This window comes from Haliaeetus leucocephalus, unplaced genomic scaffold (genome assembly GCF_000737465.1).
Source record: "Haliaeetus leucocephalus isolate CR32 unplaced genomic scaffold, Haliaeetus_leucocephalus-4.0 Scaffold384, whole genome shotgun sequence".
Taxonomy (NCBI): Eukaryota; Metazoa; Chordata; class Aves; order Accipitriformes; family Accipitridae; genus Haliaeetus; species Haliaeetus leucocephalus.
In genome coordinates this window covers 2,215,169-2,239,436 of record NW_010972820.1, presented here as the reverse complement: position 1 = coordinate 2,239,436, position 24,268 = coordinate 2,215,169, and the positions used below count along the sequence as shown (strand labels likewise).

Sequence of the window (24,268 nt, the reverse complement as noted above, 5' to 3'; positions counted from 1 at the left end):
TTCTTGCACTGTTTTTCTTTGGTTTTTATCCTGATGCCTAACCTCCTTGTGTTTGGTTTTGTTTTTTTTTTTTAAATTCCCCCTGCAAATCAGTGTTTTCAAAAGTAAGATGTTTTCATGTCTTTTACCACTGAAAACCACCTGTTTTACCTAAAGAAAACCAGAAACAGTGACAAGCTAGAGAAGCAGTGTGTCCTGCTTTCAGCTGGGATAGAGTTAATTGTCTTCCTAGTAGCTGGTACAGTGCTATGTTTTGGATTTAGTATAAGAATGCTGATAACACGCTGATGTTTTCATTTGCTGCTAAGTAGTGTTTGGACTAAAGTCAAGGATTTTTCAGCTTCTCATCCCCAGCCAGCGAGAAGGCTGGAGGGGCACGAGAAGTTGGGAGGGGACACAGCCAGGGCAGCTGACCCAAACTGGACAAAGGGGTATTCCATACCATGGGACGTCATGCCCAGTATATAAACTGGGGGGAGTGGGGGCAGGGGATCGCCGCTCAGGGACTAGCTGGGTGTCGATCGGCAGGTGCTGAGCAATTGCCCTGCGCATCATTTGTACATTCCAATCCTTTTATTATTGCTGTTCTCATTTTATTAGTGTTATTGTTATCATTATTAGTTTCTTCTTTTCAGTTCTATTAAACCGTTCTTATCTCAACCCAGGAGTTTTACTTCTTTTCCCAATTTTCTCCCCCATCCCACTGGGTGGAGGGGGAGTGAGTGAGCGGCTGCGTGGTGCTTAGTTGCTGGCTGGGGTTAAACCACGACACAGTGTTATGACATGGTGCATTGTATTTAATGGAGTTAGGACAGTGAAGAGGTTGGTTTAGGAATTTAATCTGCTTCCTTTTAGAACTTTATTAAAGCCCAAATTCTGGTATTTGTTCATTAAAGTGTGGAACCACTGATAAGATGGAAAAATATGAGTGCTGTTTATTATGAATGAATGTGCCAGTCTGACTCACTCACCTTTAAAAACAGGGTAAACCTTGTGTATCTTAAAGACAGAGGTAATGATTTGCATGTACACGCAGTGTACATCATGATTATAAGGACTACAGTGAAAAGCGTGACCACGATGCAGAAAGTGCATCAAATGTAATAGAATATGAGTTTTGTAAAATACTTTACTTTTCTATTGCAAGATCTGCATATTTTGTTACACAAGATGTATGTCAAATCAAATGTTTTTAGATATCCAGAGGTTGGGCTAGAGCCTTGTAAAGTAATTTTAGATTGGTATTTTCCTTTCTGTTCTTTGCAGTAGGAAATAATTAATCTTCAGTCATGCTGTTGTGTGCGAGAAATTGTCCTTTCTTTTTAGTTAAGAAAACATAAAAAAAGTTTAAAAGAAAAGAAATATTTTAAGTGTATTTCAATCACTTCCTCACATTCTGTGGGCTTGTTAAATTGTAATGACAAAGCAAGAAACTTAACAAGTCTAAACACCTCCTGTCTGTGGTCAGATTGTGTCTTCTACTGTCCCATACATCACAGCAGTGATAATAGAAGGAGTACTTTCAGCTGGAATGAGCATGTTTCTTTCAAAACAGGAAGCTTAGACAACATTATTAGAAGTATTGTTAAGTGATCATTCTCTTTCTCTATGATTGATCATTGTGTTTTCTTTCACTCCACAAGATTAATGTTGTTTTGCGTTGTTTTTAGAGATGGTAATGAATGACTTTTATGGATTAGTAATATCTTGTAACAGCCTACTTCTGATCTTTCATTATTTTCAAAGTCTTAAACATCTTTTTTCTTGGGATATTCCTGTATTTTCAACCCAGCAAACTTCTTCTTCCTTCTAATTAAATATAAAGTTACGAATATTTGTGGGAACTACTATGTAGAAATCTTGGGGTTTTTAATCTGTATTTTGAGTATTAACACTCATGAGTATAGAGTTATTTTCTCAAGAAAAAGTACGCCTCACCTGCAATGAAGATGTTTCTCAAAGTTAGGTGTTTACACATCAACACCTTTTTACGTTTTTTTTCCAACTCAAAAGGAAGGTTATAAACTGGCTCAAAGCTGTGCAAGTGATACATTAATGTGTTGAAAACAAGAAAGGTGTTCTCTGAGGCTCTCATTTTGTCAACTGAGCCCACAAAGATCTGGAGAGACTATGCTGGTTTAATGGAGTTGGCTGCCCCTCATTCTTTTTAATCTGCTGAATTAGATGCATTAAATACAACTTGAAAGATATTTTCCTAACATTGAATTGCTATGTTACTGATGTGGCCACAGTGGTGTTAGATAAATGTGAAGGGAAGGCAAAGGCAGTGTCTCTGCAAATTGTGATGAATGCACACAGTAAGGTAAATGTTTAAGTGCATGTGTGCTGATTGCAATAGTGTTATGTGTCAAGTCTAGTTAATTTTTCTGCATGGATGTGAGAGACTGTCCTTTCTTTAGCATTACTGTACTTTTACTAAAGCAGCTCCACTTGCCTAAGAACTTGTAATGTATTGAGTCAATTTAGTACTTCCATTTTGCTGAACTGTAAATGGACTTTGAGTCATCTTGACTGGGCTTTTTCTAAGGGGATAACATGGAATGAGTACATGGGAGTAAGACATTTCAGTTGCTGTTGCTACTCTTGGATTATCTAATTTAACGTAATTGCCTCTTTAGGCTTTCTTAATTTTTTTTTTTTTCTGAGTGTAAATTGTTTTGGGGTTTCTTGATATTTTTTTTCAACAGGATGTCTGGTAAAGTTCTGGGCACCGATACTGGCTACTTCCAAAGCGCAGCAACTGTTGTTCCGCATTGTGGATTGCTTACTGCTGCCACACTCTGTGCTCCAGCAGGACAAAGAGCTGCCTGTGGCTTTGCTGTCTGCCATTCAGGAAAGCCTACCTCTTTATCTTCAGGTAAAAAGCTGAACTCTATTATCAGCAGAAAAACCTATCTTCAGGAAAAGATTCATATTGCAGAGGATGTTTTCTTTTTCCCTAATCAAAATAAGCGTTGACTGAATTTAAAAGAAGCAGCAAGAGGAGTTTTTTCTTCTTGTAGAAGTGGAAGGAAAAATGCCACCCCATTGGCTTTCCTCTCATTGCATGCAGCTATGCTGTGGTACGCTCCAGAGCTGCTAGTCTAATAGCTGTGTATAGAAAGCTTTTAGCCAACCTGCTGTTTACACTGGTCTCTGATGTGAGAGATTTCTGAAACAGTGGATCAAATAATCATGATATGTAGCAAGACACTTGTTGAGATGGCAGAGCAAACAAATGTTTTAAATCATCCGTGACTTGGCTAACTGTAGATAATTAAAGATGAGCTACTCTCTCTTCATTGCTTTTAGGAACAAAAGACAATCCTCTGTGTATCATGGCACTGTTTTAATAGTCTGAGAATATGTTTTGCTGAACCAAGTTCCTGCTGCTTACGCTTACATGACTAAAGCTTTCTTGCCCGTTATTCCTCCTATTCTTCCCTCAGTTTACCTGTCACTCTTGAAACTCTATAAGGCTTCTTGCTGCTGTAGAAAGAGACTAATACCTGCCAGTGAGGAAGAGAAAAGAATATATTTTTTAAAATAAATTCACATGTTCATCCTTGTAAATCCTTGGGTCTTTTTTGCTTACTTATTTTCTCTTCCCTTTTAAGTCTTCATTTTGATTGCAGTCTTAACTGATTACTTTACAGGATTGTATTGTGAAACAATGCAGTGGTGACATTGTAAGCATCCCTCGGATTTATTCCTTTCAAAAGTTGCATTGTGATTGATGGCATGTCATATGGAAGTGAATATGATTATATAATGATGTGCAGAATATGACTTGCTTTGCTGCTCTGTAGGTATTTTCAGAAGCTATATACATGTAGGACCACCTGGACACTGATACGACCACGGAGTGACTGGTTGCTAATTCAGTATTTTAGTTAGAGACCACTGTTTCTCTGTAGTCTGCACATACAGATGTAGCTTTAAGATGAAGCCACTCAAGTTGGTTTTGAAGTCCAAGTGTTGTGGACCCTTGTTTCCTGTTTCTTTGTCAGCCTCTGACTTCCTGACCTCACTGTCGTACTCTTCAGCAGTCTGCTGCGTAGTCCATGTGCTTTCTGGCTAAGCTAGATGATCTTATTGACCAAATAGGTTATTTTGGACAAATGCTGCTTCTAGAAAACAAGTAGTTCTTTAATTTGACAAAACTTTGGGGGACAGAAGACAGCGGAGAAGACTTATTTTTCCTGTTTCAATATGGTACTTCTACATTTTATCAATTGTTTGTATTTACAAAGTTCCAAAATTTTTAAGTGCTTCAAAATGCTTCATTCATTTCAAAATACTTCCTTCCCCTTTATTTGGGAAAGTGGAAAAATTCCAATTTAGAATCAACTCAAAATGAAAATATGTCAGTATCAGTTTTTAAAAAAAAAAATTCTCTTAGGACTGCTTCTGAGCTCCTTTGAGATTGCATGGATTCTAGGCACTCTCTGACTTCTCAGGTTATTGTTTCACAGTTGGCTTAAGCCAAGGTGGCTTAAGGCTAAATTCATTCCCTTTCACCCCCATGTGCATTCCCATTTAATTTGCTTTAATCTGTCAATACCAATTTGTGAACTGACTCAACTAGTAACTAGCCCCACAAAACAAATGAACAAAAAAAAAAACAAACACAAACCCAAATGGGCATATCAGAAAAGTGATAAAACAGTATATGTGGGAGGGAAAGCATGTAGATGTGGTGGGAGGAAAGATGGAGAAACAGAATCCTCTGGGAATAACCCCACCTTGACTACCTTAAACTACTGGTGAAATGTGTGATCAAGCTTTCCTTGGGTGGCTGCCCTGCGTCTGGTGCCCATTCGTAGAGGTGGAACAGTGGTATGTAGTGCAGGAGCCTTAATTCACCCTACTGTTTGACAAACATTGTTCTATAGATCCATCCCCGTTAATATTCTAGCTTACAACTTAATCCTTTGGCAGTTACATGAAAATAAAGAAACAGGAATTTGGAGACCATGCAAAATATCTTCTTATACATCTATTCATAGTCAAAGCATAAAAGCCCTTGAGTAGCATTTCTACTCAGAATCTTCTCTTCTTTTCTTGTCCTGAATTTTCCTTCTTCATCTCCTTCAGTGTGGGCTGCTGCTTCTTTGTCGGGGTGGGGGGGACAGGACCAAAACCAAAAAAAAAACCCCAAAAAACCCCAACCTCCTTAGATCTCAGAAAACATCTTAGTTTGCAAGCAATGGTTTGCGAAACTTCCCTCTTTCCAGAGCTTTTAACAACTAATCTTAATGTGGTTTATTTGATCCTTTTGTGGGGGTTTTTGAAAGGATTTGAAATCAGTCTTAGTAGCAGGTAATTAATTTCTCATATTCATTGATGCAGCAATCTTATGAAATCCTATAGAGTTCTGGAATTGTATAGAAAAAGATTCCCCAAACGGTCGCATACCCTGTGAAATGGTAATGCAACTGGCCACACAACTTGGGCAGCAGGCTTAAAACCAAGGACAACGTTGTTGTCACTGTGCTGTACTAAGAGGGCATCGCCTTTGTTCGTCAGCCTATAATGGCGGAGGCCAATTTTTCATCTTTTAGGGCAACATACAAAGCTCCTTCTCTCCCCACAACGTAGTTGATTACTACCTTCACAATTCATCAAAACTGATGACTGTATCTCACCCTCCTTTACCACCCCAAACCTACAGGTTTATTTTTAATAGATCAAAATTACAGGCTTTGTTTAACTTTACACAAGCACAGATAATTGTCAAATGTGCTAATTAAGACTAGATGGTGCATTTCTCTCTCCTCAGTTCAGACTGACTTTATTTACTTGTTATGTTTGTGTTTACTGTATATATACATCTGGGCTATACAGCTGTGCCTTTTGACAGTTTTTGGGCAGCTGGTCTGTTGTCCACTCTACATGGAACTTATCTAGAAGTTGAGTCACTGATGCTGCCTTGTCAAAATAGCTTAGCTCTAACAACTTTTAAACTAGTATTTTTTTTCTTGCCTAAAGGATTACTGTCTGGATATTATTTCTTTCACTGTGCATCATCTGTTAGGATAATATTTGCTGACCTAAGAAAGATTTTGTTGGGATATAATATCAAAATTGTCCTCAGAGTTGTTTGAATGATGGACTTCAGAAAGTGAAGCATGAAGAACATGAATGAACAGCCGTTTTATAATTTGATGGGACTGTTCTTAATTATGAGATAGTGAGGCATATAAAAATCTATCTTTAGATATTCTGTGATTTAAAAAAGAAGTTGAGTTGATTTATGTGATAGTAGATTGCTGAAGCTTACCACAGGAAATTTGAGAGCAGTTGAGATTGCTCTTGGATGGATTTCTTGGAGAATGATTTGGAGAAATTTTGGTATGCATTTACCAGTAATATGGGAAAGGACTGAAGTGGTGTACAAAACTTATTTTAGAGAATAAATACTAGTTTAAAAATATCTTGCAGAACACAGTGTAGGTGCATGGAATAAGCATAATATACATAATGATGGGAAAGGTAAGATACCCTGCTTGCTTTATCAGCATTAATCCTGTCCAAACACAGGAGATGGTTGATTTCTATCTAAATACAGGAGAGTGGTGAAAGAGCTTAATTCTAAGTAGTGCTTGGCACATACATTTTCCAGTGATTTTAATGGGCCTGTGCAGGCTCAGCATTTGTCAGAGATCAGACCTTAAAAGCCCTCCTGTGAGCCACATCTGTGGTCCGATATTTAAGCAAGCTTATTAATACGTTTTGTGAATTATAGTATGTGTTTAATAGGAATTGTACAACATTAATTGGTGAACAGCAGATTTATTCCAACAGCAGGACTGATATTATAAGTCATCATTAGATAGCTTGGCATTTCTGCAGTGAATAGTTCCAGTAATCCATACTAATCGGTTCTTCGCTCTCCACAGGTGATTTACAGATATATGGATAAATCAGAAGAAAGAGGCAGCTCTGGCCACAAAAGGTTCCTGCAGTGAACACGCACAGGAATCAATTGCCTTTCTGCTAAAATGAGGAGCAGATGTTGTCATGCCCCTCTGCTCCCCTTAAAATGTCTTTGTTTTTCCAGTTGTTTTTTTTTAACCTCAGAAGATGGATAAAGAACATAGTTAAGAAAAAGAGAGCGGCTCTATCAACCCTTTAATGTCCATCTGCTTTGTAGGGATTGTCCTAGGGGTCTGATGTGATTGATTTCAGATCTCTGGTCCAGAACTGCAGTCCAGTAGCATGTGTTTCTTTTCTCTCTCATATGAACAGTAGCTTCCTTCATCTCTGTTAATTACTGGTAGGATTTAAAAGAAGAAAGTTCTATGTGATTTCCTTGTAATCACATCCTTGGCCAGTGCTGCCTAGGATATTTTGCCATTGTACTGACAGATTTGCAGCTACTGTGCAGTGTTGGTAATTTATCCCTTGTGCCACTTGGGACTTGGCGTTGTCAGACCTTGTGCAGGTCTGTTGCTCTCTGCACTTATGTGAGAAAAAAAGAGTCCAAAATAAAGAACACAGTGTTGAGCTAAAGTCAATGGGCCTTCATGTCCAAAAGAGAAATCCAAATTCTTCTCTGGAAACTTCTGGGAACAGTAGAAGTGTCAGGGTCAAAGGTGTGACCAATCTTCCCTGAAGTGCTTTAATGCTGTAGATATGCCCTTCATGTGTGAGGACTGATTCATGGATTTTTCTACTATGTAGAAGAGAAGGATTTTTTTGTTTGGGGGTGTTTTTCTGGCTCTCAACAAAATGGAAGGTGATTTTTCTCACTGTTGTCTCACTCAAAAAAAGAATTTGTATCTTGGAAGCCATTGGTGCTAATCTTGTAACTTTCATTAGGAAAAATTATGAGGATCCTCCTTAGTGATTTTGGTATTGAGAATTTTGGTAGAGAATTTTGGTATTACTATGTGGTTTTAAAAATTACACCTTTTTTGAGAGGCAGCATCTCTGCCTGACCCACCAAAAGGGAACCTGGAATCCTTTCTAAAGAAAACATTAGATTACAGAAAAAAAGGCATTTTCCATGTTTTTAAACAGTTCTTAAGTTAACAGCTCTCCTTATAGGGTTTCAAGAGCACTCTGTCCTCATCAGATAACTATAAGAAAAAAAAAAAAAAAATCACTGGTGAAGTTACGTCCTTATTTTCCTCTCTCTAGTTAAGAGTATCTTTCAGTAATGCTCTTGACAGGGTGTTGTTTTCTTCTTTAATCTTTCCCTTCTTTTTCAGACTACATCTCTTCCCATCCCATACCCCAAAAAATTACACTCAGTTTACTTTGACTCAAAAAATAAAAATGCTTTTATGAAGGATCAGGCTAGACTTGCTGAGCCATCTTCAAGTGAAACTGTTAGAAGATCTGCAAAAATTAATCAGTGTTCCTTCAGATATCTAAATTCTAATGTTTTTTGCTTTTTATTGCACCTTTTAAGTATCTTTAGAATAATTTCTTAAAAACAGTAACTCTTATTATTTAGTAATAACTGATTTCTTTCTTCTTTTCTTGATACGGTGTAGCACTTGTTGATCCTTAATTTGAAGAACTGTCTCATTTTAGTAATTATCATTGTTAGTTCTTCACAGATGTTATGTCTTCATGTATTCCTACAGGTGGCCTCTGTAACGTTGTGATGTTCTTTGTGTCCTTTTTATCAGATAGTTGTTTTTTTTGTTGTTTTTTTTTTTGTAGTGTTAAAACAGTCTAGAGCCTTAAGAATGCCAGCTCTGATTTTGGGATTATGCAATATTTTCTATCTTTTTGTAAGAGCTTTAGTACAGAAAGCACAGACAACTCTTCTTTATGCCTGCTGCAACATCTTATTGAAAACACCAAACACTCAAGCTTACATACTAAATAATCTGTCATCTGTAACAGTTTCTCTGAGTCTGCTACTTGCTAAGCAGTGGTTTTAAGAATTTTGATATAGCAGCAGCTGCTTTTTCCTACAAAACTTTGCCGTATGTACTCAAAAGGAGGAGAGAATCTGAACTGTTTATCAAAGCCCCAGTTCAGGAAGTGTGGTTTTTATCATTGGGACTTACCAAAATTACCCAGGGGCTCTAGAAGTATGTGAAGTTAAACTCTAACCAAACATGTCTGTGTTCAAGAGGGCCACCTACAGCAAGTCTTCAGGCAGGTCCTGAAGCACCTCGTTTCTTGAAATTTCACATTTCCTGTATTTGTTTCCTGTGGAACCAAAAGTGGGGACTCCCCATTTCAAGAAAGTGCCCAGAAGACCCTCAGCTATGTCTCGGCTTGCTTTTTTTCTGAATGAATTGTTCTGTCCTGTTCACACAGGCAGGTGTAAAGGAAAATCTTTTGGGGGAGGGACTTCTATGCGAAAAGCAACAGAAATACTCATTGTCAATAGCTGGGGAACAAAAGCAGCTTGTCTTGAACTATATATTCATATATTAGGGGCATTAGCTTACCTCAGCAACCATCAGTATTCAGGCAGATACTCCTCCTACCAAAATTGGAGTCTGAATTGCAATACTAGTTGAAGTTTGAAGTACTGTTGAAGTAGCTGTCCAGAGAACTCTGCTTGAACTTCTTTTATGCCGTTATTCTTGTTGGACAAAACTATTGTGAAAACTGAATTCTCAAAAGGCTTCTGTTTGTGCCACTGACTGCAACCCTTGTGATAGGAGATCACTGGACTTTTTTTTTTTCTTAGTGATTTGTTCTTCTTGCTTTCAGTAATCAAAGAAAGGGGAAGGAAACTCTTAACTTCTCACAGCAACTTATACCAGTAAGAAGAATACTCTCTTTTCAGAGACGTACCACATATATGTTGTATAACTATGGGTAGTGTTCATATAGGCACTTTCTGGGCTAGTACTTTCATTATAGATTTTTCTCTGGATCAATATAGCTTATATTGGATAAATCACAGCAGTTTTAGCCTTATCTTAAACAGATTTAAAGAAACCCTCTAAATACCCCATAAATGGTGCCTAATTTTTACCCTACTTTGTTCACACTATGAGCAAGATTTGTCTTGTCAGACCACGACTCTAAGTCCTCATTTTTCTGCTGTGTTGTTCATACAAAAGTTTCACACAGTGCTTTACAAACAGATGAGGTATTCTCTCTCTCCCTTCCTAAATCTTACCCAACTGTACTTTGTTAGGCCACATACTGAGTTGAAAAAGAAATTGGGAGCTCTTGGGCACAGAAACACTTCTCAGGTCTGAAACACCAAGGTTTTATTTCAAATTTGAAGGGGAGCTTGCATGTCCCAAAGCTTATCTTCCAATATATTAATTAGTCTAGTAAAAGATTTTTCTCTCCTTTGCAAGCCTTGCCCTGGCTCTGTCTTCATTTGTAGACCATCATATCTGCAGGAAATTACTGATGGTTATTTGTCATGCAGTAGTTACTCTGTGTGCAGCAGTTTACACAGCATGTAGTGAGTATTTAGCCTATGGTTGTTAAAGATTTATTCAAAAGTATTGTTAAAAATTTATTCAATTTCTCACTTTTAAAAATTTTCTTCTACAGGGTCTGTCCTTTATATGTTGTCAGTCCCAAATGCAGGGCGCCTACTTAAATCAACTGCTTGGGAGCATCATTCAACAGTATTTTGGACGATTTCTCCCTTCTTCTCCGACTGCACTTGGAGCCGGACAGCATCCTATGCTGACTGCCTTATGTACTTCCATTACAGCCCCCCAGATGCTCCGTCTAAGGAAGACCACTCTGCATGTCATAAAGTAAGGACCAGTGAAGTAAAAACCATCGCTTACTCAGATTTCAAAAATAGCTAATGAGAAAGGGAATGCCACTGTTTTCTTCTCAGTAACTGATAGTTTGGCTGTGGGAAGAGCCAGTAAGTTGCTGGGCAGGGAGCAAAGGAAAGACAACGTGTATAGAGCAGAAGAGTAAAGTTGGGAAGATCTGGAGGCTAATAAGAGAGTCACTGAGGATGGAGGTCCTAGACTATAAGAAAAAAATATCACATGGGGCCACAAGAAAAGCAAGTATTTTTCTAGAAAAATTGCACTCCGACATGCATCATCGTATGTTTGTGTCTCGGGCTGTATTAGGGTCACAGACTCGTAGTGTTGCCACAGTTACCTGCGCATGGGAGGCCTTGTTGCTCTGTAAGTGTCAGGGTATAAGTAAGTGTGCCAGCTACCTAGGGAAAAGGAAAATTTGGGGTGTGGGAAGAGGAAGATGGAGAGGTAGAAGCAAGGAGAGAGTACTTGTTCACTGTGCTGTCTCTACTTGCACGATGTCAACAGCAGCTATAGATGCTGGGTCTCTGCTGCTGAAAAGCCAAAGCATTGTTTTATGTACTGCAGAATAGGGAGCAATCTGTACTTTTTGTCTAGGTTGGGAGAGGAATTAACCCCCCTCAAATATAACGGGATTGCTTATATCTAAGGTAATTGTATTTTTCTGTGTTAAAAGAGTATGTGTACATGTTGATTGAGAGAATTTTAGTGTTGATTTTAAGTAAATATTACAGGCAATCCTGTAAGTAAAGCCTGTATTATCACATACTGAAGGAGTGAATTAAGATTTCATAGTCTGATTTCTGACATGTTTTTAACTTACGAATACTCAATCATCTTAAATTTATTTGTGAATGTGTGCATGCGTGTGTGAATTTTAAGATTGATAGTGGAAAGTAAGTTCTGAAAGTATAGTGGCACTTGGTGACTTGTAAGACATGAAAAAGTTCCTTAGTGATCTGGGAAGAATATCTTAGAACTGAGCAGCAGTCTGATTTGCAAACTGTTGTGTGGTCAGGAAGCAGTCAGTCAGTCTTTACATAAATACATACAGAGATCGCTAGCCATTTTGACATATGAAAGAAAGTGAATATCTTGCTGCTGCACAGAGGAAACCGAACCACATGATCAGGGGTGTATTACCCAGGTCAAAGAACTGGTTTAGTGGAAGAGCACCTCCAAAAAAAAATCAGTGTGAAATTTTCATTGTAAATTAACGGGATAGAAGATTTCAGAGTTGCTAATATTAAAGTGAGTAAGACCACACGATAGAAGGAATATAGAAGTAAAGTGTTACAACTTTCATTTGCCAAGCTATACCAGTGCCCTGAAGCTGTGCAATGAAATATCCAGATCTCTGAAAGTCAGATTTCATTTGAAAGTTGTAGAAGCACGCCTTAGTAAGTTTTTAACAAGGATGGTAGTTCTTAGTTGATGCGTTGCTCAGTAAACATGGATGCCTCTTTTGGGTAGCTAATGGTACCTAATATTAAATACCTAAAAAGTTATTTTGCAGCTTTTGAGAGTGCTCTTGCTAACTGATGATTAAATGCTATGTTCTTTTTACTGGCACTTTTCTGTCCCGAATACTCCCATTGAAACTTACTGTCTTCAGGCTCCAGTAAAGTCATTTGTAATGTCAAATGAACAGTAGTTCAGATTTTTATATCCTTTTCTGGAAAAATAACCTATCAAGCCATTCAAATTGGAACATTCGGTGTGCGTGATGTCAAAATTTGCTCTTGCTGCAGATCGACAGGTCACCTTTTATGTTTGTAACAAATTTTATACTGGACATGATTGTGTTAATTGCGATGGAGCAAAAGCAGACATTGGCTGCCCCGCTACAACATACTGTTGACAAAAATAAAATAACAGTACCAGTATAAAAGCAGAGCTGTTATAACAAGTTGGATTGTGAGTTGACAAAAGCACATAAAGCTAAATAAAGTAATTGAACAACCGTTGTATTTTGGATCTTGGTTTAGGGTCTTAGAGTCTTGATTCCTCCATTTTTTTTTCAGTTATTTTATGAAGCTGCCTTCATATTTTAACTTTTATAGTCACACTTTGGTTTTTAACTATAATTATGATAGCTGCTATTTCTCACTTCCCTCAACAGAAGAGTCAGAAGGCATCACTGTCCTCTGATAAATTGGGAGTCTTTTCTAAGACTAAGACAAATAGAAGCCATTAGTTGAGCCTAGATGAAGATAGAAATCTACGTAATAGGCCTCCTGCTGAAATATCACAAAGTTATTTTAAGGTGTATGGTGCTTGCATTGAATGGAAAAAACCAAATTATAGACTCTCTTTTGGTTTGCTTTGTCTTCCTAGTGAAAACTACATGCAGTTCAAAGGTAATGCTCCACCTCCTCGCTTGGCCTCAGTTCTTGCTTTCATTCTTGAAGTACTTCAGAGAACCCAGAGCACTGAACTGTGTGACATTGACTTAGTTCTCCCGGCCGTGTTGAAATGCATGGTGTTGGTTAATGAGCTACAAGGTGAGCTGCTTGTTTGCTTTAAATACATCTCTGTAAGATTTTTGTACTGCTGAGCATCTTTCATCCCAGTATTTAAGACTCTTAGATGAGGTGAATGAGATACTTTGGCCAGATAAACTGGACAAGCTTTCTTTTTTCATTAACTCGTCTGGGGTTTCTGTCTCCAAGAGGCAGAGAAGTCCTGCCTCGTTTTGCTCTCTAATGAACTAATGATCAACTTCTCAGGAATCTAAAGAGCATTTCCTTTCTCCCCATCCTTGCCATCTCATTTCTCCCAAACTTGGAAACTGTGGAAGTTTTCTTGCACCTAAAGGTTTGAGACCAAATAAGACTAGCGTATGTTCTCCCCATAGAGGCATTATAAATGGATTAAAAGCAGCATGTTGCTCTCTGTAGGCATCTTTTAGTCTTCTTTCTTCTTTTAGCATGCTTTGTTTGGTAGTGAGAACTTCTTTATTTTTAGCTTCTTAAAAAATGAAGCACTCTGTTCACCCCACAGTTGTATAATGAATGTGTGCATAAGCTCAAAATTTCCACTTCTTGCTGCCAGTAGAGGCATTAAGCAAAATGGGGATTCACCTATGACTTCTCCTGGGAATTCTGTCTAATAAAGTACTTTTTGATTCTGCTCTATAAAAGTTTCAAGGACAAGATATGCTTAGGAAATTAGCCAAATCGTCACACACCTTTCTTCCCCCTTTTGCCATCATAGCCATATCTGCCTGAAGCTGAAAGGACTTGCTTTGCAATGTGCTGTGGAGTAGAATGAGCTGAATGCTCCAGCTCACTGCCTGCCTAGGCAGGGCCCCACCACACTTGTGTAGAAAAGTCCTGGCAGCCCAGTTCCACCTTTATACACGAAGTGCTGTATCTTGCAACTTGAATATTTATTTGGAAACAATTAAGGGGAAGAAAATAGTGGGGTTTGTGGGTTTGGGTTTATTCTGCCCCTTAAAAAAAGAGGTAGGGTGGAATTCAGAACAATACCCACCACTGAAAGCAAGGAGTAGATCTATATAGCTTTGGGCAGGGTATAATGCTATGACTGCTTTTCTTTAATTCAAATAGGAATGATTAAAGAATACAAACAGAACTTAAATAAAATCTCTATTTCCACTAAGTGTGTGTCTCTTTGATTTGACTTAAAGAGACCATAGCGTCCTTAAAAATCTGTATGTTTAAAGGATAATGGTAGTGAAAATAAGACTTTTGCATAAATCTGTGATTCATTCTGTTCTTTATAGCCAATCTAACTAACTGCTCTCACAGTCATTTCCCTTGCATCAAAGTAAGATAAAACCATTTTTTTCTCATTTAAAAATTGTAGTCTTCATGAAGGACATTCTCCAGATGGTCAGTTCAAGAGCTCTGTGTGAATCTTGTGATTTTTCTTTTACAGTTAAAAAAATATCTACAGACATCGTACAGTACATGGTAGAAGGCTGCCAAGCAGGGTCAGGAGGAGAACGTGCCACCCAGCTGACTTCTGTATTTAGGTAACCAGAAAATATGCCAATTGGCAGTGAAGCTACTGCAAGCCAATTGACAGCAAACATGTTTTTTTTTAAATAACTGATTATCCTTAACATACTGCATTATCACTTGTTTATGGTATTTAAATAATGGTGCTTTTGGCACTGGTTTTAAACATAGCTTGGCCAAAAAGCCAGAGCAAGATAAGTAGAAGAGCGAAACGTACCTGCTTTCTGCTGGATTAGGTACTGTTTTGAAAGGTGTATAATAGAGAGGTATGTTGCTGCTGCAATGGGAAAAACTGCTCATGAATGGGGATGGTCAGTGTTAGGTACTGTGAAAGATGTGCATGCCTGATTTGAAGCATATATAATGAAGAGCAAATCCTCATACAAGAAGCTTAGCTTCTTTTTTGTTTGATTGATTTGATTTTGTGGCAAATAAATAATAGCTTATTATAATGTAAATTATACTTATTTCATACCTCTGCAAAATGAATCCTATTTCTCACCTGGATACAGTAGAAGAGCTGCATGAGCTGAGACCTGAAGACATTTTGCAAACCTAGGCACTGGTGCTGTGTTGGGTCATGTCTAGGTGAAGGCTCCAGAGGGACTCACTGAAATAAGAATGGATGTCTGTGGGCATGCCAGTCTCCCAGTATGTGATATATCACGTTCATGGGCTGTTTCATCCCTAGGGTGTTACTTCTGATTCGAATGTAATCTGTGATCTTAAAAGGCCTCAAACCCTCAGGAAGACAAATGGGTACGCTTCCATCCAGTGGTCTGCCCTGCTTAAGGTCCAGTGGAGCTTTATAAGAAATGCTAACATTATTTCTGCAGAATTGAATCGATATCTCTTGTTGTGCTGGTCTTTTTTTTTTTAATTATTACTTTTTATTAAATAATACATACACATTTTCATTTTGCATTCAGGCACATTACAAAGTGCAGTGCTCTGGAACAAGTCAGCCCTGGTGAAACAGCAGCAGAATCTGACAATTATTTGCTCGAAAATAAACATGTCGGATTTTTAGCATTAGCCTTCAAAAGCATGGCTTCGTTTGGAGAAAGTATTCCATCTAGAGTATTTCAGTGTAACAATATGAAAATTGCCATGCAGCCAGATTGCTTGTTCTGATTAGACTCTTCAGTTGTTCTTGGCATGTTCTCTGCATCTAGTTTTGACCTTGCATTAAATGCCTCTGTGTCCCCCTCAGGCAGTTTATCCAGGACTATACTGCCGTGTATGATCACCGGGTTTTCAGCATACTAGAAACAGTGGCAGTCTTGGATCAGACGTTAGTTACCAGCCTGATTCCCACAATCACACAGTCTCTGAAGGATTCGGAGCACAAACAAGGTCTTGGAAGGAATGCTGCACAGAGGTTTGATTTTTATTTAATATTGTTTTTTGACAATGAGCAGTAAGGTTTATTCTCTTGAAAGAAAGCAATGTCAGACAGCAGCACAGATACTAAAAAATGAGTGATTTTTAAGCGTGTTCAGCTAGAAATCTCCCTTTGCTCAGGCTTTTCATGGTTTTAAGCCATCTATATTTGCTAAATATTTTCAGAGATGTTTTGACACTAGGGCTCCAGACCCCAGTAGAATTTATGTGAAGCTGGGTTGCCTCTGCTCACTACACTCTATGATGTTCCAAAACAGAATAAAGAAGAATTCCTGCCCCAAAGAATGTTCCTGTCAGTCCCTGTTTTAAAGGACTATATGGGTCATATCTAAAATTACGATATAATCAGGTATGATCTGAGTGAGATGCTTGGAAAAGAAATACCCATGGCTTCATTTCAAGAGGTCTCTCATAACACAAACATAGGAGAGTAGTGGGCATCCAGAAAAGGCTGGCCGCCTCTCCCCACTAGGCACAGCAGACTTGCACTTCCTCCCTTTGCCCCCAAGAACTGAGGACAGAAATATTTGACTTGTGAATCCATCTAGCATTAGGAGGAGCTGTCACACGAGGTGAGCAGCTCCACGCAGACGCACAGCGTCTCAGCGCACAGATGCAGCTGTGAACTTTCAGCATCTGTATAAATGCTCTTACAAAACTCCAGGACACTCTGCCCAGTGTGGCACCTGAGCCAGAAGGGCTTCTCCTGGCAGTTGTGCTCACTGGAAGGCTGGCCCTTGACCCGCGTGTGGGTCCGGGCAAGGAACTGGCCTCAGCATTTGCATTAATTCAGGTACTGGCGCTACTCCACGGGTAGGATCCTAGTCGCGCCTCAGGCTGGAGAAGTTTTGAGGTGCGTGTCGGCAGGGCCGGGGCTATAAACACCCAAAAGACAGAGTTGTACAAGAATGTAACTCTTGAGACAGTAAAGGGTATTCATTTTCCATTTCACGAAAAATATATTTAACTCATTTATAGTTATATTATTCACTTTTTATTATCCTCTACCAACAAATGCATTTGCTTTTATTTAAGGGAATTCATCCAAGGTCAGACTGAAGTACCATTATGTGCAGGATTTTCAAACTATTTGGTTTTGATCTTTTGATAATATATTTCATAGCCAATTTTCTTTTTTCTTTTTTTGTACTGTTAATAAGGTACAATTCATCCCTTTACCTAAAAAATATGGAAAAAAAAAGCAGGTTGGTTGAGCTTCCTGAAATACATGCTAGGAGATTACTGAAGAGCTAAATTTCTTTTAGCCTCATCACTTAATGTATATATTACCTAATCTGTTGTTGATGTTTTGTACTAATAATTTGTATTTAGAATGTATTCCATTACCCAGCAGTCTAAGGTGATCCCTGAACATTTTATTGTAAGAACACTAATAACTGATTTTCTCTCTTCAGTCCTGGCCACTAAATAACATTATATTAACATATTCTGTGCAATTATTGTAGACCTTAAACTGCAAGCATATATATATATATATAACAGGAACGAAGTTCAGAAGTTGCATTAGATGCTTATACTGGTGATGTCAGTGTTATTATTGCAAGGAACTAGTATGAAAACTGCAGTTTTGTTTGCACAAGTTAATATTTCATGAAAAAGATATATAATTAGAATAAAAAGATATATAATTAGAATAGACCTAAATGTCAGAGGCAGTACTTTAACAAAATTTATATTGTGTGGGTTGGAGAGGATTAGAATGAACATCAAGTGAAAAGTCTTGCCAATGCATACGTACTCTTCTGGAAAACCCACTTACGTGACAGTCCCTTTCTGACCTCCAGGTTTATTTTGAAACAGTCACTGCCCTTTGTTGAGGATGATGGTCTAAATCAGTGTGAGTGCCAGTCTGCACCCTAGTGCCAGTGGCTCACATCACTGTGCTGTAGCATGAGTCACAGACAGATTTCTTATGCAGAAATCGGATAGCAAACATGATGAAGTCTGAATGCCAATCATCTCATCTAAGCCTTGGAAACTTCATGTTTTAAAATAAAAAAAAAAAAAAACCACATCTATTTCACAGCATTTTACTAAACAAGTAGACTTCTAAGCATCTTCGCTACTACACTTGTAGCCATAAACAATGCAATCCTTATTCTTCTTCCAACCTGGCCATGCTAAAAATTCAGAGCAAACAAAGCAGTTGAATAGATGGGGGTGGGTGGGAGGGGAGGAAAGTTACTATGTTTTAATATCCCAATATGTAAACAATGTGTTTGGGAATTACGTGCTTTTACTCCTAGGATGTGTGAGATTGAGATTGTTTAAGTAACATGTTACATTCTTTTGTTTTTTCCAACAGAGAAGCCTATAAAAGACTCTTATCTCACCTCACAGAGGCTGGACAAAATGAGATACAAAAACTGGAAAACGAGACAGGTTAGCAGTGTGCTGGTGATTAATCGTTTCCTCTTGAATGTTCTGACACTGTCGATACCTAAAACTGCACTCTATAACACACTAGCCAAGTTCTTTTTCTTTACAATGACAATACATTTATCAATTTTGTTTTGTTATGTATTATTTTTAATAATTTCTGTGGTATTTGAGCATTGTCATGCATCTGAAGAGTAACTCTCAATATACTGTCGAATGGCGATTGAAAGATACAGCAAATTTATTACATGTTAAAATGTCTATGTGAGCAGAACCTGTGTTGCAACATACGAGGTAGGATTTCAAAGAATCAGGAATTTCAGAACTCAATTCACATTGAGTGAGACCCGACCCTCTTAACTTTTGAAAATCTTATTCAGTATGGTCTTATGAAAATCATAACTTTGTAATTTCTAATTTATTATTTTAGTAGAATGGGAAAAACCTGTGATCTCTAGTACTGAATGTGTTGAATGCACTAGGAGTTGTGTCAGTGTGGTAGAGCTAGCAGTTGTTAACAGGGCTTGTGTATATGTTGCACAAAATGTATATAGCTGTCTTAACCTTCCACCTGTATTAAAACATTAAAGTTTTTCAGATTCTAGTGTAAAATCTCTTCTGTTGTCTTTGTGGGTAATACAAGAAAAGGCAGGTTCAGATTGCCTGTTCTCTTCCTTTTCAATAGTATGTTCTTAAAATTAACCCATAATTTCCAGTGATCCCATGATCTTTTTATTAGTCATGATACTGTTAATTATCCATTTAACAGACTAGGTGTAAATGGTATGAGAAAAAAGAAGAGAGGACAGACTTCTAAAGAAAATACTCATTTGGGGAATTTATTTCATTTGATCATAGGCTAGTAATTATTCCTGTTTGCCTGAAAAGTTGGATCTTTCAAATATTTTGCTGTGTTATGGATTAGCTTTTGGGTCTTTCCAGGACAGGCCTAGCTCTGTAACTTTTTCTACATTTTTTTCCTAAAGTTCCCAGGAAACTTTCATTAATGGCTGTGGTATTCACATTTTCACTTCCCTCAATAACCTGTATTTCTGCAGCTACTTACTGGACTTTGGGAGTGGTAAGTTTGCCCTTAATGGCAACACTGCTGAACAGGCTTCTTACTTTTAAAGTTATTCAAATTTTAACTTTACAATATTAATGGGAATGAAAGATTATTTTTGTGTCTAATAGCTCCACAAAAATCCCTGAAATCTTGTTCAGAGCAGCTTCTCTTTCATTTCAGTAATCTTATCAAGTCGAACTAGATAATCTTTTTGCCTAAATCTGCTATTGTTACTTCAGATAATGCAGTAACTAAAAGCCTGTTTAGGCTACTTAATAGTGCAGAACATGGAGGTTCTTTTCATTATGAAAGTGACTTATTGAACTTGCATTGTAGCTTCTTGTAAGCTTCTGTACCTGGGCGGAGTTTTTTTCATCTCAGGAGGATTGTGCTTCTAAAAAGCTTTTTTAAAAAATAAATTAAAAAAAATAAAAACCTCTCCAAGAGAGATTAATAGAAATTTGAGTCCTACCACACAGATTACAGAACAGATGTCTGACTGTAGTATTGCTTCCTGAAAGTAAAACCTTTGACTCTTAAAGGATAGAGCAGATATTATAACAAAACATAAACTGATGTGTTTAGTAGGTTGTTAAAGATATATTTAATACTATCTGTAGTGGTTGAAAGTTTCTGAAAAAGCAACAGGGCTTTATGTAAATGCGTAGCAGCTCCTGGTGCATGATAAGCTAGTTTAAACAGTTTGGAAATTACCCTCCTTCTCTGTCAAGTTAATGCGAACAGAAATAAAGCATTTTGCATTGTATTCCTCAACCACTGCCAAATGGACAATATGGTTGGGTCTAATTATTTGGTATGGACATTTGCAGATACGACTGACAGTTCTGATAATATTAATGAGATGAAGGCTTGAAGAGTGCTAGTCTAGACTGACTTACCAAGTATACACCAAAACAATCCAAAACAAGTTAGGTGGAAAGAAGAAAGTGCTGATTTTAAGTACAATATAGAAAAAGTAAAGACTGAAAACCACCACAAACAAAAATAATTATGTCTTATTAGGTGCTATCTGTATAAAGGTGTGGTGGTTTAACCCCAGCCAGCAACTAAGCCCCACACAGCCGCTCGCTCACTCCCCTGCCCCCATGGCATTGGGGGAGAGAATCAGAAGGGTAAAAGTGAGAAAACTCGTGGACTGAGATAAAGACAGTGTAATAGGTAAAGCAAAAGCCGCACACGCAAGCAAAACAAGGAATTCATTCCCCACTTCCCATGGGCAGGCAGGTGTTCAGCCATCTCCAGGACAGCAGGGCTCCATCACGCCTAATGGTGACTTGGGAAGACAAACGCCATCACTCTGAACATTCCCCCCTTCCCTCTTCTATCCCAGCTGTATATGCTGAGCATGACGTCCTATGGTCTGGGATACCCCTCAGGTCAGTCAGGGTCAGGTGTCCCGGCTGTGTCCCCTCCCAACTCCTTGTGCCCCCCCAGCCTCCTCGCTGGTGGGGTGGGGTGAGGAGCAGAACAGCCCTTGGCTCTGTGCAAGCACTGCTCAGCAGCAACAAAAACATCTCTGTGTTATCAACACTGTTACCAGCACAAATCCAGAACATAGCTCCATACCAGCTACTATGAAGAAAATTAACTCTATCCAAGCCAAAACCAGCACAAAAGGCTATTCAGGACACTGAATATTATTTAAATTAAACCTTTCTCTATTATTTTACATATGAACACTGCTACAGAGACACAGCAGTGGTCTGAGTTAGAAGTTAGGTCAGATGTGGTGCACTAAAGCCACACTGCAGGTGAGTGTGTTGGCTGCACTAACATGTGCCCTCTCCAGACAGACAGCTTTGTTTTGGCCCAGTTTGGGTCTGAACATCAGCATAAAGTAATAGCCTGATTTTGCCTTTTATAAGATCCTCCTTTGGCCTGCATTTTTGTAGCAGTAGGGCAGCATTGTACTTCTTGGAAGGGAAGGGTCTCTCACAGTATGTTTAAAAATAACATTGCTTGCAAAGGGGGACATTTACTGCACTTTAACTTTCATAATTGAGGCTGAAAAGATCCTGAAAAAAAGTTATAGCTAAAGTTCCTACTGAAATTCAGAGAAACTTCAACATACGCACCTAGGCTTAGTCCTCCTCCTCTTCTATGTAAGAAAAATTGGTTGTATTAAGCCATTTTGAACACTGATTAATTATTCTCACTACAGGATCATCATACGTCCATAGAGTTATAACAAAATATTAAACCTCAGTAAGCTTTTTCCTTCCTCAAGACTCTTGCATGGTCCACACCCAATATCTCCTTTCATTTAGAAATGCTAATACAGTTAACAGGAGCCCTGGTTAAGTACAGCAGGCATCAGCCTCGTGAGCATTTTCAATGCTGATCTCACTGGCCAGAGGACTGTTCCAGGATACAAGTGGGTAGAGGACTACTATGCCCTTTTCTTTTTGCAATATATAGAATTGAGAGCTGAATAAAAGTGTTTCATATTTTCCCTAGTCCAGAATTCAGGATACTGATCACCTCTGACCCATTATCATCCTTGTGATATCAAACAGATGTCCAGCACATCATAAACAATGGCAGGGAGAGGGAAGTCTGGCTTATCTTTCCTTTAGTAACCTTAAAATGATAACTGAAAAAAAGACACCTTCTGTTCAAAATTCACATGCAACTTCCATTAGTTCCACAATGCTGTCCCTCTATTTTATAAGAATTTCCCATTTGTTATTGTTATTAAAGAGCAGGAACATGGTAATTTAAATTACTCCTTGCTTTCATTTTCAATGACAAAAAAAAAATAGAGGGGGGAAAGCACTTGTTTCAATAAAAGAGCTTCAGAAATAGAAAAATTTATGCCTTTTATGCTGGAATAGAGCAGCAGACCTATGGAAAGAATAAGGTTCTGCATATCTGTTGTAATTGCACAGAAGAGGAGCTGCCAATAGCATATACTACTTACAGAGTCATTTAAGGAACTTTGATAACTGTCCACCTAAATGCAATGTATTTCCCTCAGGAAACAGAAAAGAGGTTTTATTGTGCTCTGTTTTTCCTTCTTTCAGTAGCTTCTGAAAATTATGTATGCATGGGTATTTTCGGTTTAATCATATTTTATAATTTTTAACTATTACTTAAAACTCAAATTCAGTGTAATCAGCCCATCTGTTAGCAATGGTTATAAAATTATGTTGAAGATTAAAAATCTGATGCGGTGTCAATATGTCCTAGCATAATTAAGCTTGTTTTATGATGAATGACTAGGATATGGCTTTTGTCTACTTCAACGGCTTTAAAATGGTAAACCTTTTGTAGACTTATTGTACAAAATGTGAAGGTATGTATAGAACAACAAAAAAAATTAAAAACTCTAATCCTGTATTCATGGATGTGGTGGCTTTACAGGCCTTGGGAAATGCCAGCAGAGTAACTCCACGTCACAACCAAATTCACTGCATTTTTCATTCCATCAAACACTATCTTGGATCTACTCTCCTCCCTGTAGAATGTCACCCAAACAGGCATTAAAAATGCAAGTTTGCTAAATTAATTATTTGTTTTAGAAAGGGGCAACATGACCTGCATGGGCAGTGGTGGAAAAATTAGCACAGCATTCACTTATGTGAATTCAGGGTATTGCTAAAAATACTTACTCTGTTCTTCAGGACTTGCAGCACTGCAACATAGCCTAATCTACCCGCAGTAAGAGTTAACATTTTGAGCATTTTAATTCTGGCATTACTGTGAAACAGCTATATATAATCATCTCTATTGGAAAACCATTCTTTATGTGGACACTTTTTATCCCTCTAAAACGTGTCCTTGGGAAAAAAAAAAAAAGCCTGTTTTGCAAAATTAAAACTGTATAAGCCCTTTATATAGTCTATGTGCTAAACTTCCTGCAAAGTCTTCCTCCCCTACAAACTGCCTGCAGATGAAGTGTTTTAACCTTGCCCTCTTAATTTATTCTACATTCTAATTTTCAATAAACAGATGCCGCCTCTTTTCGCGCTTGTTTCCACATTGTTCCACATTCTGCCTGTGTTGTTTCTGCATGTGTGAATATTCAATTATCTATTTCTCCATGATTCTGCAACTGATGTACTAAATGTCTGTACAGGTTTGGGGGAGGGTAACAGGGGAAGGCAAAACTTGGAGGAAAAAGAGTTACAGAAGTTTGAACCATTCTGAGAGTCAGATACTTTCCCTGAAAGCTGCGAAGTTAAGACAATCATAAGCCACAACTAGAAATGCAAGGATTACAAAACCACTAGTGCACAGAAGCAGAATTGCTGCACGCTGGCTCGTAACACATAAGTATTTCTTCGGTCACCACTTGGGTGTGAAATGCTCAATAGAGACCAAAGGGGCAGAGGCAGCTGTCGGTGCTGCTGCTTCTGGAAATTGTGTCTTTTTTGGATAAAAAGCACAAAGCAGCTGCTTGAATGCCACTGTGGTTATTTATAGCTAAGAAGAGCTGACAACACGTCTTAGGACTCAAAGGTGAATCACGGAATCATACAATCGTTTAGGTTGGAAAAGACCTTTAAGATCATCGAGTCCAACCGTCAACCATGCCCACTAAACCATGTCCTGAAGTGCCTTGTCTACGCGCTTTCCGAAAACCTCCAGGATGGTGACTCCACCACTTCCCTGGGCAGTCTGTTCCAATGCCTGACAACCCTTTCAGTAAAGAAATGTTTCCT

General features: G+C 38.2%; 1 protein-coding gene across 1 annotated transcript in view; it reads left to right on the top strand.

The window, feature by feature from the left end:
- The window catches only part of MMS22L (MMS22-like, DNA repair protein), a 98,386-nt gene extending 79,861 nt beyond the window's left edge, over positions 1–18,525 (top strand). The window contains exons 21-26 of the mRNA XM_010573440.1: positions 2,709–2,878; positions 10,492–10,703; positions 13,065–13,231; positions 14,631–14,727; positions 15,927–16,094; positions 18,444–18,525. Of these exons, the coding sequence (XP_010571742.1) occupies positions 2,709–2,878; positions 10,492–10,703; positions 13,065–13,231; positions 14,631–14,727; positions 15,927–16,094; positions 18,444–18,525 (896 nt within the window). The remainder of the gene's footprint in view (positions 1–2,708; positions 2,879–10,491; positions 10,704–13,064; positions 13,232–14,630; positions 14,728–15,926; positions 16,095–18,443) is intronic.
- Positions 18,526–24,268: the final 5,743 nt, after the last annotated feature.